General features: G+C 42.4%; 1 protein-coding gene across 1 annotated transcript in view; it reads left to right on the top strand.

Annotated features, from left to right (window-relative positions):
• LOC109201556 (protein NLRC3-like) overlaps positions 1-16,234 on the top strand; it is a 38,271-nt gene that overhangs the window by 14,615 nt on the left and 7,422 nt on the right. The window contains exon 3 of the mRNA XM_025905146.1: positions 428-715. Within this exon, the coding sequence (XP_025760931.1) occupies positions 428-715 (288 nt within the window). The remainder of the gene's footprint in view (positions 1-427; positions 716-16,234) is intronic.

Raw genomic sequence — 16,234 nt, 5'->3', positions numbered from 1 at the left:
ATCAGTGGTTTGTCTGATAAGAAGTATGAGCACGAGGTAGAGTCTCTTCTTTTTGTAAAAGCTCTCAAATAGCGCGCCTGTAGCATGTATAGCATGTATATGTGTGGACTATTTGATGCCCGAGACAAAGTCAGTGTCTCATGAGCTAACGTGCCGCACGCACACACACACACACACACACACACACACACACTAATGTGCCATATATATATACACACACGTCCACACATATACGCACAAAAAGAAACTTTCTGTCCAAATATTTATGGACCTAACTGTATGTTCTCCTATTGTGATTAAAAAGACAATTTTACTGTCATAAGTACATCTCATGTGTTTTTGCATGTCTTAATCCTTTTGGAACATTTCATTTAAAGACCAAGGTTTGAGTATGATGCATGTTTATATCTCTTTCATTTTCCTGCAGCAGAAGAGCTTGCCACCGTGCGCACAGAGTTTGTGTCAAGGGTGTCACCAGAAATCCTCACACAGCTCCTTGAGGACCTTGTAACAAGTCAGGTCTTCAATGATTTGGAAAAACGGAGGATACTAGAGGGGAACCCAGTCACAGCAGATAGGGCACGCTGCACCATCGACATAGTGATCAATAAAGGAAACAAAGCCAGCAGGATAATGATCAGCCATCTTTGTACCAAAGATCCATGTCTCTGGTCTGAGATATGTTTATCCTCTGATCAGCAACGTTTGTTGAAATGTAAGAGGGGCAATAATCTCATTCTATGACATACATTTTGATTTTCTTAAAGTGCTGCTTATAAAAAGAACATTTTCCAAAAAGCCATGGAGGAATTTTGAAGATCATCATAAATGTATGAAATGTTCATTAGAGGATCTACTAAGTCATAGGAAAGTAACTCCTGCGATGATCTTGTAACACTGATGAAGTGCTAATGAATTATTACACGTTAGGTATGAAGTGAAATATTATTAATCAGAAGGTTTATGTACTAATTACTGGTTGTCAGTAATTAGTACATATACAACACTAAATGCTTTTGCAGGCACCATGTATTTTTTTTTTCCTACTAAGATGGCCCTGGAGTGACGGCAGCCTTTCCAAGTAGCTCTTTCAACACCGCACCTTTTCTTAACTTTTAACTTTTTTTATACTAGGCTTTCAAACTTTATTTCAGCTTCCTCTAGTTACTCTACTTCTACCTCTTAGATATAGCGATACGAGATGTATAATGCACTTTTTAAAACTTCTGGAACCAGCTCCTTCATCTATTCGAGAGCGGAGCTGCTGGCACTAAGAACAAAGGCACAGACCGGCATGTGACACAACATCCCGGCTGAGATTAAGAGGAGCTACAGAGGCTGCAAGGCTGGAGCGAGGAAAGCGGATCACCGGAGGCGATTCAAACCATCAATCCCGACAGTGATAATGGGCAACGTGAACTCACTACAGAATAAAATGGATGAACTGTGTGCTCTGAACAACCACCGACTATACTGTGAGTGCAGTTTGTTTATCTTCACGGAGACGTGGCTAACCGAGCTAACGCCACAGGCTAACGTAGACCTATGCGGTTTCACATCCGTGAAAGCCGATAGGGACACACAGGCCAGTGGAAAAAGCAGAGGTGGGGGACTCATTGTCTACGTTAACAACAGATACTGCAACCCTGGACACGTCTCCGTTAAAGTATTGGTATGCCGTCCGGACCTGGAGCTGCTAACACAGTTACAACAAGACTGCAGACACAACACCCCGAGGCTTTCACTATTGTATCTGGAGACTTTAATCATGCCACACTGGATTCTACTCTGGCTGCTTTTCACCAGTTTGTGAATTGTCCCACAAGGACAAACAGGGCAATTGACCTGCTGTATGCCAATGTGAGAGATGCATACAGAGCCACCCCCCTCCCCCGACTAGGGAAGTCAGACCACAACCTGGTTTACCTACAGCCACAATACACACCCCTCATCCAAAGGCAGCCTGTCACAACATGCTCCATTAGGAGATGGACCCCAGAAAAGGAGGATGCTCTGAGAGACTGCTATGACACCACAGACTAGGATGTGCTTCTTAGCCCACATGGTGAGGACATAGAGGGGGCGACACACTGTCTGACAGACTACCTCAACTTTTGTGTGGACACGGTTGCCCGTGACGGTACAGTGTTATCCTAATAACAAACCGTGGGTAACACAGGAAGTCAAAGCTGTCCTCAACATGAAGAAGAAGGCCTTTTTTGGGTCTGTGTTTCCACAAGCCCCGCTGGTTTAGAGACTTATTCATCATGAAGAAAACAAGACAGTCAGTGATTTTCAGCACAGGCGTCATTTATACACAGGCTTCTGTCAGGTCATTCATTTCAGTCATTTCATATTGCTGTAAAAGTACATAATTAACAAATGTATTAGAAATCATTTTAGTTCGCATTGATCTTATACACCGTAAAATGCATCCTATACATAAGCAAATCAATGTCAACAGTCCAAAAACAGGAATTAATATTTTCAAAGGAAGATGCCACCAAGGACCAGACATTAACCAAACTTTCCAGCCTTGTGGTGCATCTACTCCTGTCGTGCAATTCATCATGCATTTCTGCAAGTAAACAACTGAATGTCAACAGTCAAACAAGAAGAATCAACATTTTCAAAAATCATATGTCACTACAATCCAACTGTATACAGACATAGACATTCTTCCACATCAGTTGACTTTATTGTTTGTCCATGTGGCTCTCAGCTAACTTCAAAGCTGTAGCCTGGTCAACACTCCTCTTTATGACTCCCATCAACCCCCCAAATCTTCTCACTATATATCACATATAACCCCCACATATCCTGTGGGGGTTAGAGTCAACTGGTGAATTATCTGCATTTACAACTCTTCTCCTGTCCTGTTGTCACCACAGAAAAAGATTTGTAAAGGAAATTGGATCAAGCTGTTTTGATCTTCTTGGCTCAAAACCTCAAGTGTTCATGATGTAAATGTAGACAAAAGGCTTCTCTGTTTACATTCTTCTTGCAGAGGACAAAAGAATAGGTGACGTCGCACAAATTCCATGGTAAATCTCCAACTTGGACTAATCCATTGCCCTTCATATACATAGGTAACTGGCCTGCTTCCAGTTTGTTTAGCTGTTCAATGTCCTGCAGCAAGTCAGATACTTGGAGTCAGACTAGCAGGCCTGTCTTACCAGAGCAGTTCAGCTTCCCAGCTACTGGTGAATCAACCGTCAGGTTCAGAAGTTGAAAAGTTGGCAGTGTTCCAAGTACGTTTACTCCTGGATGTGTTGCTAAGGCAACCAAACAAACTATCTCACTCTCAGTGATGCTATATGGCCACAGTCCAGAAGAATGTGTAGCCAGTGGCATCACAAGCATAACCATTGGTCTCGTTCTTTATGTGAGCGGTTGTGTTCATAAACTGCCACCAGTAGTTGGTTGAAAACCCCATGCGGGTACTGGGTGTAGTTTGCTCTGTCCCAGTGCGCTCCTGTCATCCCACTCAGGGTCCACAGGCACAAGAAGGTGCACAGCACATTCCCAGCCATTCTGATGAGTACCTATGGCTCAGTTGGTTTCTTCACCGGATTGAGACGAGGGGCCCTGGAGGCTCCCCCCCCCCTTTGTACCCGGTTTTCCTGCCACTTACTCCGAGCTGGCCTGGATGTGTGTCACCTTCTTGCAGAGCGCTTGATGTATCCAAGTAATCCTTTCAGCAATCTTCACTGCTGTGGTCGTCGTCAGCAGCACCCGATAGGGACCTTCCCACCGTGGACTGGACCAGCACTTCCTCTCCATGGCCTTATCAACATCCAATCTCCAGACTTCAGACTCTTCTCCTGCGGAGAAACAGAATCATCTGGCAGATCATTTGTTCTCCAGACTTCTTTATTTTTAAACATTTTAAGCATCCAATCTGCTAATGTGCTCTCTCTTCTGCTTTTCTATCATCACTACAGAAGACTAGAACTCTAAATGCTCTAACATATATAATCTCAACGAGTCAGACCATTCTCTGTTGGAGTAATCCTCATGTACATCTCAGCTAATTCTATACAGTCCTGCCTGTCTCCTCCATTGTTTTCCTAAGTCTTAGCTTTACTGTTCCACTAGTTCTCTCTACCAACCCTGCACTTTGTGGGTGATATGAACAATGATGTTTTTAGTGTTATCCTTAGATGTTGTGCCATTAATCCAATCACTTCATTTACAAAGTGTGGACCATTATCACTATAAATGGTCTCTGGAATCCCATGTTCCCGGATGATATTCTTACATATTGCTTTGGCAACCGAAATGGCATCTGCTTCCCTAGTTGGGACGATCTCTACCCACTTTGAAAAAGGGCACACTATCACTAAACAGTACTTATAGTTATTACAGTTGAACAGTTCTATAGTCCATGTGAGTAACTTGTAATGGGTGATTGGGTGTGGGGAATTTCCCTCTCTTAGGTCTCAAATTACCCCGAGAATTATGCTTGCAACATATCATACATGACTTGCAAAAAGTTTTTTTAAAGGTATTAAATCCTAGAGTATAAAAATGTTGCACTACTGCTGCCATCATCTCCCTCCTGTTGCGACATGGCATGTCCCATGGCTCAAAATAGCAGCAGTCTTATACAAATTCTAAGGCAATATTGGTTTATCGCACAGACAATAAACACCATCCTGCAAGCTCGCTCCTTCTGTAAGCCATAACTGTTTTCCTGCAGTAGGTGAGTGGGCCTGCATGTCTGCTAATACATCTCGCATAATAGGCAACGTCTGCTGATGTTGCACTGCTAAAATATGAACACCATGTGCTCCTAAAGCTGCCTCTCTTGTGATCTTATCTGCAAAAGCATTCCCTTATGCAACTGGATCTTTCCCTCACATGTGTGCTGCACATTTACAAACGGCAATTCTACTGGGTAATAACACTGCCTCCAGCAGATTTTGCAGGAGTTTGGCATGTTCTACAGGTTTCCCTATAGAGGCTGTCACACCTCGTCTCACCCACTGCACTGCAAAGAAATGTAATGTAGCAAATGCATATTGGCTATCAGTGTATATTGTGTCTCTGCAGCTTTACACGCTTCCGTTAAAGCTACTATCTCTGCTGCTCAAGCAGATATGAAACATGCTAGTTGTCCTGCACAGATGACTTTCTCACTATCTACTACAGTAAAACCTGTTTTAGTCTGTCCCTCTGCTGTTTTAAAACTCAAACCTTTAACAAACCAAACCTTTCCCTCAACGAGTGGCAAATCTATTAAGTCATCCCTTGGCTTACACTACGTTTCCACGTGCTCTCTACACTCATGAGAAGTGCCCTCTTCTTTCGTTGGCAAAAGGTTGATGGATTCAGAATTGTGCACCATTTTATGGTAATATGTGATTGTGAGAGTAAGAGTAACATTAAAGACAAGTGTCTTGTAGGTGACAGAAATGTAATTCTAGTCTGCAGTAGTAGACATCCACCTCGTGTGGAACTAACAGTGTCAAAAGGTGAAATAAACTATTTCCTGAAACATTGTACAGCTTAAGTTGCTGCACATACTGATCTCACACATGGAGGTAAAGCACAAGCAACTAGAGCTAATCTTTTAGGATAGGAAGTTACTGGCTTCACTTGTGGAAAAAGTGCTGTTAGTTATTTCACAGTCACCTGGCATTTGTGCTGTTCACAGAACCACAAGTCCATTGCTGGACCTCCTCTGCGCTGTCACTTTTGGAGCTTGGCACGCTCCCTTCATCCCTCAGGTTCTCATGTTCTAACGCTGCGGACGATTTAAGGCAGACCACGTTGTACACCTTAGTTGTCTTCCTCAACGTCAACGTCGAAACTCCTTCATTTTATTTAAGATTTTGCTGTGCAAAGTCTCCTCATGACGATCTCCTGGAAGCCCAGTAGCACAGCTCTCTGCGCGATGTCTGCTGTGCTGAAGGTGATCTCTGATCCTCCTGAAGCCTCTCTCCTCCTGAAGCCTTAGCTCCCATCTTGTGGATGATCCCCTCAGTCACTCCTTCTCGTCATGGCACCTCACGACATCTGCAAACGAAAGAAAGGCCTTGTTAAGTCACGACAAGTGTTCTTCATGCCAAACCTAATTGGCAGGCTCAACTTAGTAACAAAAGACAAATCAACAGCCAGTTTAATCTCAAACATTCATCCAATCAGCCACACACAACATACAGCATAACCCTGTTGTCTCATCACATAATAAGTTTCTTCTCATGTAACCAAATGTGTGCCATGGTAAAACTCCTTCACACACCAGAAACTCACAATCAGCTCACTCATTTAAGACCCCTCATCAGCATTCTGTTTTCTCCTCTATGATGCAGTCATCTGTCCTCCTATAATATTCAGTCCACTAGTCTATGTATCACTTTCATCTTACTAGTGACTTGGACAAGATGACAAACAGAATCTCATGCTTAAGATGCTGTCTGGTCTTCATGAGTATCATTGTATGAGTATATGCATGTAGGGTTAGTATGGTTAATGCATTTTCTGCATGTTTTTGTGTTCCTCTCTCATCACATTTTCATTATTCTCATCACTGCTTAAAACAACACACACATCTCTCTCTGTTTTTTTTTAACTGTCTTTTTCTCCAAAACAGAAAGTTGGCATTACAGTTGTTTCAGGCTGAGAAACACCAAACACTCTTCATGTTATCATTCATATTTCATCCACACAACTATTTTATTTCTTTTTGTCCACTGGGCAGGTGACCTGCAGAATCATGTCTGCCCCAGCTGGATACTTTTTCACACACACCGTGACGTCAGACACATTCACACTCACTTCTGCTTAGAGCACAATTTCACTTCATTCGTCAGACTTCTTTTAAGTTTGCGGCAGGCAACGCGACTTACCCCAAAACCCAGGCTACATGTACACAACAGGTCACAGAATTCCATTAACACTGCTTAGGTTTCCTTCTGTGTTGCTGCGCTCACTTACTGGCACTCACACACATATACGCTCATTCTCACTCTTTTTAGGCCTATAATCTCCCTTACCGCGGCGAGCTCTTTCCTCCTTACCATTGGTGGAGAAACCATACACTCAACGCCCTTAACTGTGGAGAACAACCTTTTTTATTTTTTAGAGCTCTATCCTCCTTTCGGTGGAGAAACCGTCCTTAACCCTCTTTAAAATTTTGGTGAGGAAACCACTCTACCTCCTTAAAAATGGCGGAGAAGCCAGGTAGCTTGCGTCTACACGCACAGCTTGCGCACTCACGTACCTGCTTTAACGCACGGGCACGTAGCCGCTCTCTAAGGCCTTCTGTACTCACTGTTCGTGTTGTTTCCGTTCATGGGAAGAATCTCTGGATCCCGCAAATCGCCTTCCATCCCGAGGGGAGTTCAGACGCAAACTCTCTGGCCTGGTGACAAAGTAAAGTACCAGGACTTTTCGTCAAGCGTCCCAGACGCTGGCTGCTAGCAGACTGCGGCGGCGTCATCTCCCTCTCCTCGGTGATGCGATGTGTTAGGCTCTGGCTCGGAGGACCAGATAAATGTTGGGTCTGTGTTTCCACAAGCCCCGCTGGTTTAGAGACTTATTCATCATGAAGAAAACAAGACAGTCAGCGATCGATCGATTTACTTGCAAGGGAGGCCTCGTCGGTGCCTACCACGAAATGACCCCTAATCCGGCCTCCTCTCGCTGCCTTTTATTGGGAAAACAGTTCACACAAAACACATCACAGCAAAGCAACGCCCACATGGTTCTAAGACAAGGCATTGTATGTATATGTGTGAACATCTGTATGCATGTGAGAATGTGTGTGTGTGTGTATGCAGGTAAGAATGTGTGTGTGTGTGTGTGTGTTATGTGAGAATGTGTGTGTGTCTTCCTGATCACAACTGTTTCTACAACATCCTGGTCATAAAGAGGGTAGTCTCCCCCACACCCAATGGGTGTGAAGCCACAGTGAAGTCATACAAAGGGCAGGAAGATTACTAAATATCAAACAGACCTCCACAGGGATGTATCTGCAATAAAACACTACAGCCCCCCCCTAGAACCCTGAGAGGCTGGGGAGGGGGACAAAAGAATCCTTCCATCACAGAGTTAAAACAATGTAGAGATGGTAAGCATAAAAATGACAACACTCAACAATTCACTTTAACAGCCTTCCGGAGCAAAGTGAAGGGGGAGATGAAAGCAGCAAAGCAGGCGGTGAAACGCTGCCTGAGGGAAGCAAAGGACACCTACAGGAGGAAGGTGGAGCAGAAGTTGGAGAGGAACAATAGGGCTTTGGAGTTAATGTCACGCCGCAATGCATTGTGTGAGCGCGGCGCTATTTTCGGGGTCTACAAATCAAAACAAACACACAGTCTTGGAACGACGACTACAAGAAAGATGCTTCAAAGCAGCTCAAAAGAGAATGGACTGTATAGAGACCGATTGTGTCCAGAGGCGAAACAGCGGTACTTGCAGAAAATAGCGTGCATTGGAAATGTGGACCCGTATGAAATATGGCCGTGGAGTAGAAACCCTGAAGACCAACCGCTATTGACGTAGCCTGATATATTTTCGCATCTTGTCTGTGGAGTCAGCGCGTACAAGTCGTCATTCAAACAAAGGTAAGTCAGCTCGAGTACTGCGAGTGAAATGCGTTTGATTTTCCCCCGAACATTCAAATTAGTGCAGCATAAATTCATTCATGAGGGGAAATTACAGTGAGAACATGTGGAAGCTGTTAGAGGGATAACATAGTGAGTTCAGTGCATTGATGTGACATTGTCCTGAAGGATTTAGTTATTCTTTATGGTTAAAGAAATTGCAATAATTTATTCATATTTATTATAAATAATTCTAATTATACATCTTGCTTCAATATTTGTATCCTGTGTCACTAAAAATACATTTTATTTTAGTTTTATACATTGATTAATGACCTGCAGAATCTCCTTATCATATTAAGTGATTCATAATTGTCACTTTATGCTTTCTCCATCTTGAAAGTGATTACATCCTTGCATTACATACTTTAGGTTCATTTTCTGCAGGCGGGTTTCTGAGAGAGCAGCGTTCTATAGATGGATACATAAAAAAATGAAAAATTACATGTATGTGCTAACTTTCTAAACACTTTGTTACATTTATGATAAAGTAGATAAAACACATTTATGACGGCCTTGGCTCATAATTCTTGTCTTTAAATGAACTTTGTGTGTGTTTCAGGTACTGCACTCTCAAAGACTGAATGAACCAGCATTGCAGCCACAGGTCATTGTGAGCATCACAGGGAACGCTGAAGCCACCCACTGCACCTGTATGGCCGGAGTCGCGGAGACCTGCACCCATGTCGCTGCTCTTCTGTTTAATGTGGAAGCAAAAGTGCGGATCCGTGGCACAAGGACTGTTACAGATGAACCTGCATACTGGGTTTTGCTGGGTAATATGACCAAGATACAGCCGGAGGTTGGCCATAAGATAGACTTCTCCTCTTCAGCTGCCCAAGAAAAGGCTCTTGATCAAAACATAAACAGACCATCCGTATTGAAATGTAAAAGGAGCCGTCCTCAAAAATGAAAAATCCCACCAGCTACTGTGGAGAAGTTTTCACCGCTATTGGATACTTTGCTGGAACACAGTAAAGCTGTGGGTTGTGGGAATGACCCATAATGTTTTATGTAGGGGTCTAGATTTATGCCTGTAGTGCACTGCCATGTAAATAATTTGCATTTACTGAATACGTACTGACTGAGTACCACTGTTCAAAAGTTGAATAAAGAAACAAACTAAATTTTGCCTCTCTTTTTTTTTAATTAAAACCACTTTATAGAACATCACATCAGTTACAATGTAGAATCCATGTCATTTATAGTTTACAAATGACAAAATGTTTACACAAAATCATGACAGTGTTTACATGATATGACCCACCACTAACACTACTTAATTTACTGTGTCTTTTGAAAAAATACCACTATTTATACAGCACAAGACTTAAGAATATTTAACAGGAGCAAGTTTCATTTTCCCTGGTTTTACTACCACACTGTTCACCAAACGCAGCAAACTTTCACCATCTTATCCAGAAGGGTCACCTCTTCACTCTCACATGGAAGAAGTAATCTGATTGGCATGGTGGTATGTTTGAAGCAGGTCCCTTGTGTAGCGCTGGAACCCAGTCACGATGTGTTTCATCCATTTCATAGGCTGGTTTGCTGCAATAATGCCAAATAATTAGCAACTCTATAAATAGAAGGTAGTTCTGCAAAATCACTCAGTAGGATATTTGTTCTAATTTGCTATGACCTCAAAGTGCATCGAAAATAAAACTAATAGGCTATAAAGAGTGATATGAACATATTTAGAACTTACCGGAATGAAAATGTCTGGAGCACCAACAGACATTTGGAGATGGAAGAGAGCTGGATATCAGCTCGTCTCACAGCTGCTATCCAGGCTAGACTCCTTCTTTTGGTAACATCCGACTCACGAGCTGCCTCATGTTGTTTCCAGGTTGGGAAAGAATGAAAAGATAAACCTGTCGTAAACCCTGGTGGTTTACGACACCAACTGTCTGCCATCTATAATCCAGTTTTGAGTTCCCTCCCCAGACGCCTTAACGCCCACTCACATCCTGGGCCATCTGACCTCAGGAATTCACATGACAAGGTGGGGCCAGGTTTCACAATGGGCTCACCCGAAACCCTGGCTGATTAGGTCCCACACCCGCTTTCACACCTTGGCGCATGTGATTAGAGGATCACCAGGGGGTCCTTTGTCCCTCCTTGGGGGGATACTCCCACTGGGTTTAAATCTGGGACTCTCGGCCATTTGACCTTAGAACTGAAGAAGCTTCTCGGATGAGAGGTGAAACGTCTTCAAGCAACTTAAAGAAGTCCAGACGCTTTTCTTTGCAAACTCCTTTGACCCCGAAAAGATAAACCATTTTCAAGCTTATTCTCTTGCTGGTCGTGCGATCGAACATTGCAGCCGACCACACAGCAAATACGAACCATGGCTGTTGTGTGTGCCTTCGCTCCTTTTTCGCTTGCGCTTTGTTTTGACCCCGAAAATGGAGGATCAGGCCAAAATCCTTTCCACGCCCTCCCCCATGACATCACGCTCCAAAGCCCTATATGAGGGAGGTCTGTAATGTTGTGAAAACCATCACAGGTCACAACACCAAGAACAGCACAGTGGGGGGGACTGTGGAGAAGGCAAACGAACTCAACAACTTCTTCAACAGGTTTGACCAGCCCACAACCCCCCCACCCTCACCTTTACTACAGACCCTCTCCCCACTCTCCTACCTCCCTCGCTCCCCCCCTTCCTGACACTATGACACCCCCCTCCTCCAACCCCTCTCTCAACAGCAGAACATCTCCCCCCCCCAGGACCCACTATAGTTCGCATTCAAGGCGGATGTCATAGTGGAGGATGCCATCCTGTACCTCCTACATAGAGCCCACTCACACCTGGACAAGGGAAAAGGCACGGTCAGGATCCTGTTTCTTGACTTTTCCAGTGCCTTTAATACCATCCGGCCCTGTATGCTTCAGGAAAAACTGAACAGGATGCAGGTGGATCCCTGCCTGGTCGCTTGGATCTCCGACTACCTCACTGACAGACCACAGTATGTCAGGCTGAAGGACATCATGTCTGACACTGTGGTCAGCAGCACAGGAGCACCACAGGGAACTGTGCTGTCCCCTCTTCTCTTCACCCTGTACACCTCTGACTTCTGCTACAACTCTGAATTATGCCATATTCAGAAGTTTGCAGACGACACAGCCATCATGGGGTGTATCTGGGATGATCAGGAAGAGGAGTACAGAAGTCTGGTGAGGAACTTTGTCACATGGAGTCACACAAACCCCCTGCAACTCAACACCTCAAAGACCAAGGAACTGGTTGTGGACTTTGGGAGGTCCAGAGCAGGTTCACTGCCGGTTCAGATAGAGGGAGAGGAGGTGGAGGTGGTCAGCAAGTACAAGTACCTCGGGCTGTGGGTGGACAACAAACTGGACTGGTCATGCAACACAGAGCACCTGCATAAAAAAGCCCAAAGCCGACTGTAGTTCCTCAGGAGGCTGAGGTCTTTTAACATCTGCAGGAAGCTCCTGAGGATGTTTTACCAGTCAATCATATTATCTGTGCTGAAACATAGTATTTTTGCCAAATTTTATTATTTCTGCTAAATCATAGTATTTCTGCTATGTTATACTGTTTATGTTAAATTGTAGTATTTGTACCAAATCGTAGTATTTCTGCCAAATCATAGTATTACTAATATTTCATAGTATTTGATTGAAATTACTGTATTTCTGCTATCTTATAGTACTTGTACTCAATTCTAGTAAACCATAGTAAATACAGATAGCAGAAATACAGTTGACTGATCTAGAAACATACAAGAACACATTTCTGGTTTCTGGTATCATAGTATTTCTGCTAAATCATAATATTTCTACTAAATTACAGTATTTCTTGAAAATCACAGTGGTTCTGCTAAGTCACAATATTTCTGGTAAATCACACTATTTGTACCAAATCATAGTATTTGTGCCAAATCATACAATTTGTGCCAAAGCATATTATTTTTGCTAAATCATAGTATTTCTGCTAAATCATAGTATTTCAGCCAAATCATAACATGTGTGCTAAATCATAGTATTTGTACTAATAGCATTTGTGACAAATCTTAGTATTTCCTCTATGTTAGAGTATTACTGCTAAATAATAGTGTTTGAGCCAAATCTGAGTATCTGTCCTAAAACATAGTATTTCTGCTAAACCACAGTATTTGTGCTAATAGTATTTCTGCCAAATCATAATATTTTAACGAGATTACAGTATTTGTGCTAAAACATGGCATTCCTACCAAATCATAGCATTTAAGCCAAATCATAGAATTTGTGCTCAAACATAGTAATTCTGCCAAAGAATATTATTCGTGCCAAATCGTAGAATTTTTGCTCATAGTATTTGACCCAGAAGGTTAAGTGTCTTCACTTCTTTTCAGCACAAAGTTCTGCTTCTTCACCTGTTTCGAGGACAAATTTTAGTTTATTCACCTCTTTTCTGCAGAAAGTTCAACTTTGTCAGCTCTTGTCAGCTAATTTTTTTTCTCCTTCAGTTGATGCCTGCTATATCTTTGGTGCTCATAACTGTTATACTTTTTAAAATATTAGGCTTTTTATGCCTTTTTTGGCCCATTGTGATGACTGGGACCAAATTCCTAGTGTCTTTGCTGATTTGGCTCTCCGGGCTGAACTGTGTTTTAGCTCAGTGAGATGAGCAGCTGTTCTCAGAGCGGGAGACCTGGGTTCAAATCCCGCTTATGGCAAAAAAAATTTCAGTGAACACTTTCAATTCAATTCAATTCAATTCAATTTTATTTATATAGCGCCAAATCACAACAAAAGTCGCCTCAAGGCGCTTTATATTGTACAGTAGATAGCACAATAATAAATACAGAGAAAAACCCAACAATCATATGACCCCCTATGAGCAAGCACTTTGGCGACAGTGGGAAGGAAAAACTCCCTTTTAACAGGAAGAAACCTCCGGCAGAACCAGGCTCAGGGAGGGGCGGGGCCATCTGCTGCGACCGGTTGGGGTGAAAGAAGGAAAACAGGATGAAAGACATGCTGTGGAAGAGAGACAGAGATTAATAACAGATATGATTCGATGCAGAGAGGTCTATTAGCACATAGTGAGTGAGAAAGGTGACTGGAAAGGAAAAACTCAGTGCATCATGGGAATCCCCGGCAGCCTACGTCTATTGCAGCATAACTAAGGGAGGATTCAGGGTCACCTGGTCCAGCCCTAACTATATGCTTTAGCAAAAAGGAAAGTTTTAAGCCTAATCTTGAAAGTAGAGATAGTGTCTGTCTCCCGAATCCAAACTGGAAGTTGGTTCCACAGAAGAGGGGCCTGAAAACTGGCCTGCAGTGCAAGAGCGAAGTGCTCTAATAGGGTGATATGGTACTACAAGGTCATTAAGATAAGATGGGGCCTGATTATTTAAGACCTTGTATGTGAGGAGCAGGATTTTGAATTCAATTCTGGATTTAACAGGAAGCCAATGAAGGGAAGCCAAAACAGGAGAAATATGCTCTCTCTTTCTAGTCCCTGTCAGTACTCTTGCTGCAGCATTTTGGATTAGCTGAAGGCTTTTCAGCGAGTTTTTAGGACATCCTGATAATAAAGAATTACAGTAGTCCAGCCTGGAAGTAATAAATGCATGAACTAGTTTTTCAGCATCACTCTGAGACAGGATATTTCTAATTTTAGAGATGTTGCGCAAATGGAAGAAAGCAGTCTTACATATTTGTTTAATATGTGCGTTGAAGGACATGTCCTGGTCAAAAATGACTCCAAGGTTTCTCAAAGCATTACTGGAGGCCAAGGTAATGCCATCCAGAGTAAGAATCTGCTTAGATACCATATTTCTAAGATTTTCAGGGCCGAGTACAATAACCTCAGTTTTATCTGAATTAAGAAGCAGAAAGTTAGCGGCCATCCAGGTCTTTATGTCTTTAAGACATTCCTGCAGTTTAACTAATTGGTCTGTGTTACCTGGCTTCATGGATAGATAGAGCTGCGTGTCATCTGCATAGCAGTGAAAATTTATGCTATGTCTTCTAATGATGCTGCCTAAGGGAAGCATGTATAATGTAAATAGAATTGGTCCTAGCACTGAACCCTGTGGAACACCATAATTGACCTTAGTGTCTGAAGAGGACTCTCCATTTACATGTACAAATTGGAGTCTATTAGATAGATATGATACAAACCACTGCAGTGCAGTACCTGTAATACCTACAGCATGTTCTAATCGCTCTAATAGGATATTATGGTCAACAGTATCGAATGCAGCACTGAGGTCTAGCAGGACAAGCACAGAGATGAGTCCACTGTCAGAGGCCATAAGAAGATCATTTGTAACCTTCACTAAAGCTGTTTCTGTGCTGTGATGAGCTCTGAAACCTGACTGAAACTCTTCAAATAAGCCATTCCTCTGCAGATGATCTGTTAGCTGTTTGACAACTACTCTTTCAAGGATTTTTGATATGAAAGGAAGGTTGGAGATTGGCCTATAATTAGCTAAGACAGCTGGGTCTAGAGATGGCTTTTTGAGTAAAGGTTTAACTACAGCCAGCTTGAAGGCCTGTGGTACATAGCCGATTATTAGAGATAGGTTGATCATATTTAAGATTGAAGCATTAATTAATGGCAGGACCTCTTTGAGCAGTTTTGTAGGAATGGGGTCTAAAAGACACGTTGATGGTTTGGAGAAATTAATTATTGAAGTTAACTCAGAAAGATCAATTGGAGAAAAAGAGTCTAACTTAACATTGATGGTACTAAAAGTAGCTGTAGATAATGTTACATCTGTGGGATGATTATTGGTAATTTTTTCTCTAATGATAAAAATTTTATTTGTGAAGAAGTTCATGAAGTCATTACTAGTTAACGTTAAAGGGATTGTTGGCTCAGTAGAGCTCTGACTTTTTGTCAGCCTGGCTACAGTGCTGAAGAGAAACCTGGGGTTGTTCTTATTTTCTTCAATCAATGATGAATAGTAAGATGTTCTGGCTTTGCGGAGGGCTTTCTTATATACCAGCAAACTATTTCTCCAGGCTAAATGATGATCCTCTAAATTTGTGACACGCCATTTCCTCTCCAGCTTACGAGTTATCTGCTTTAGCCTACGTGTTTGAGAATTATACCACGGAGTCAGGGACTTCTGATTTGAGGCCTTAGTTTTCACAGGAGGTACAGTATCCAGAGTCGTACGTAGTGAGGAGGTAAAATTATTAACAAGATAATCGACCTCTGTTGGAGTAGCGTTCAGATAGCTGCTCTGCTCTATGTTGGTACAGGGCATTGAAGATGATAACAGTGGGTGGATTATATTCTTAAACTTAGTTACAGCACTTTCAGAAAGACATCTACTTTGATAAAGTCTACTCTCCACTGCTGTGTAATCAATTATTGTAAATGTAAATGTTATCAGGAAATGATCAGACAGCAGAGGGTTTTCAGGAAACACTGTTAAATGTTCAGTTTCTATGCCATATGTTAAAACAAGATCTAGAGTGTGATTAAAGTGGTGGGTGGGTTCTTTTACATTTTGAGAGAAGCCAATTGAGTCTAATAACAGATTAAATGCGATGTTGAGGCTGTCATTTATAGACAGACTTTAACTTTCTAAACTCTTTTCAACACATATTTCAGCTTCTTAACCTCTTCTCAGCAGAATTTTCAGTTTTTCACCTCT

This window comes from Oreochromis niloticus, unplaced genomic scaffold, assembly GCF_001858045.2.
Source record: "Oreochromis niloticus isolate F11D_XX unplaced genomic scaffold, O_niloticus_UMD_NMBU tig00008834_pilon, whole genome shotgun sequence".
In the NCBI taxonomy this organism is placed as follows: Eukaryota; Metazoa; Chordata; class Actinopteri; order Cichliformes; family Cichlidae; genus Oreochromis; species Oreochromis niloticus.
The sequence above is the reverse complement of the archived record's forward strand: the minus strand, read 5'-3'. Positions and strand labels throughout refer to the sequence as shown.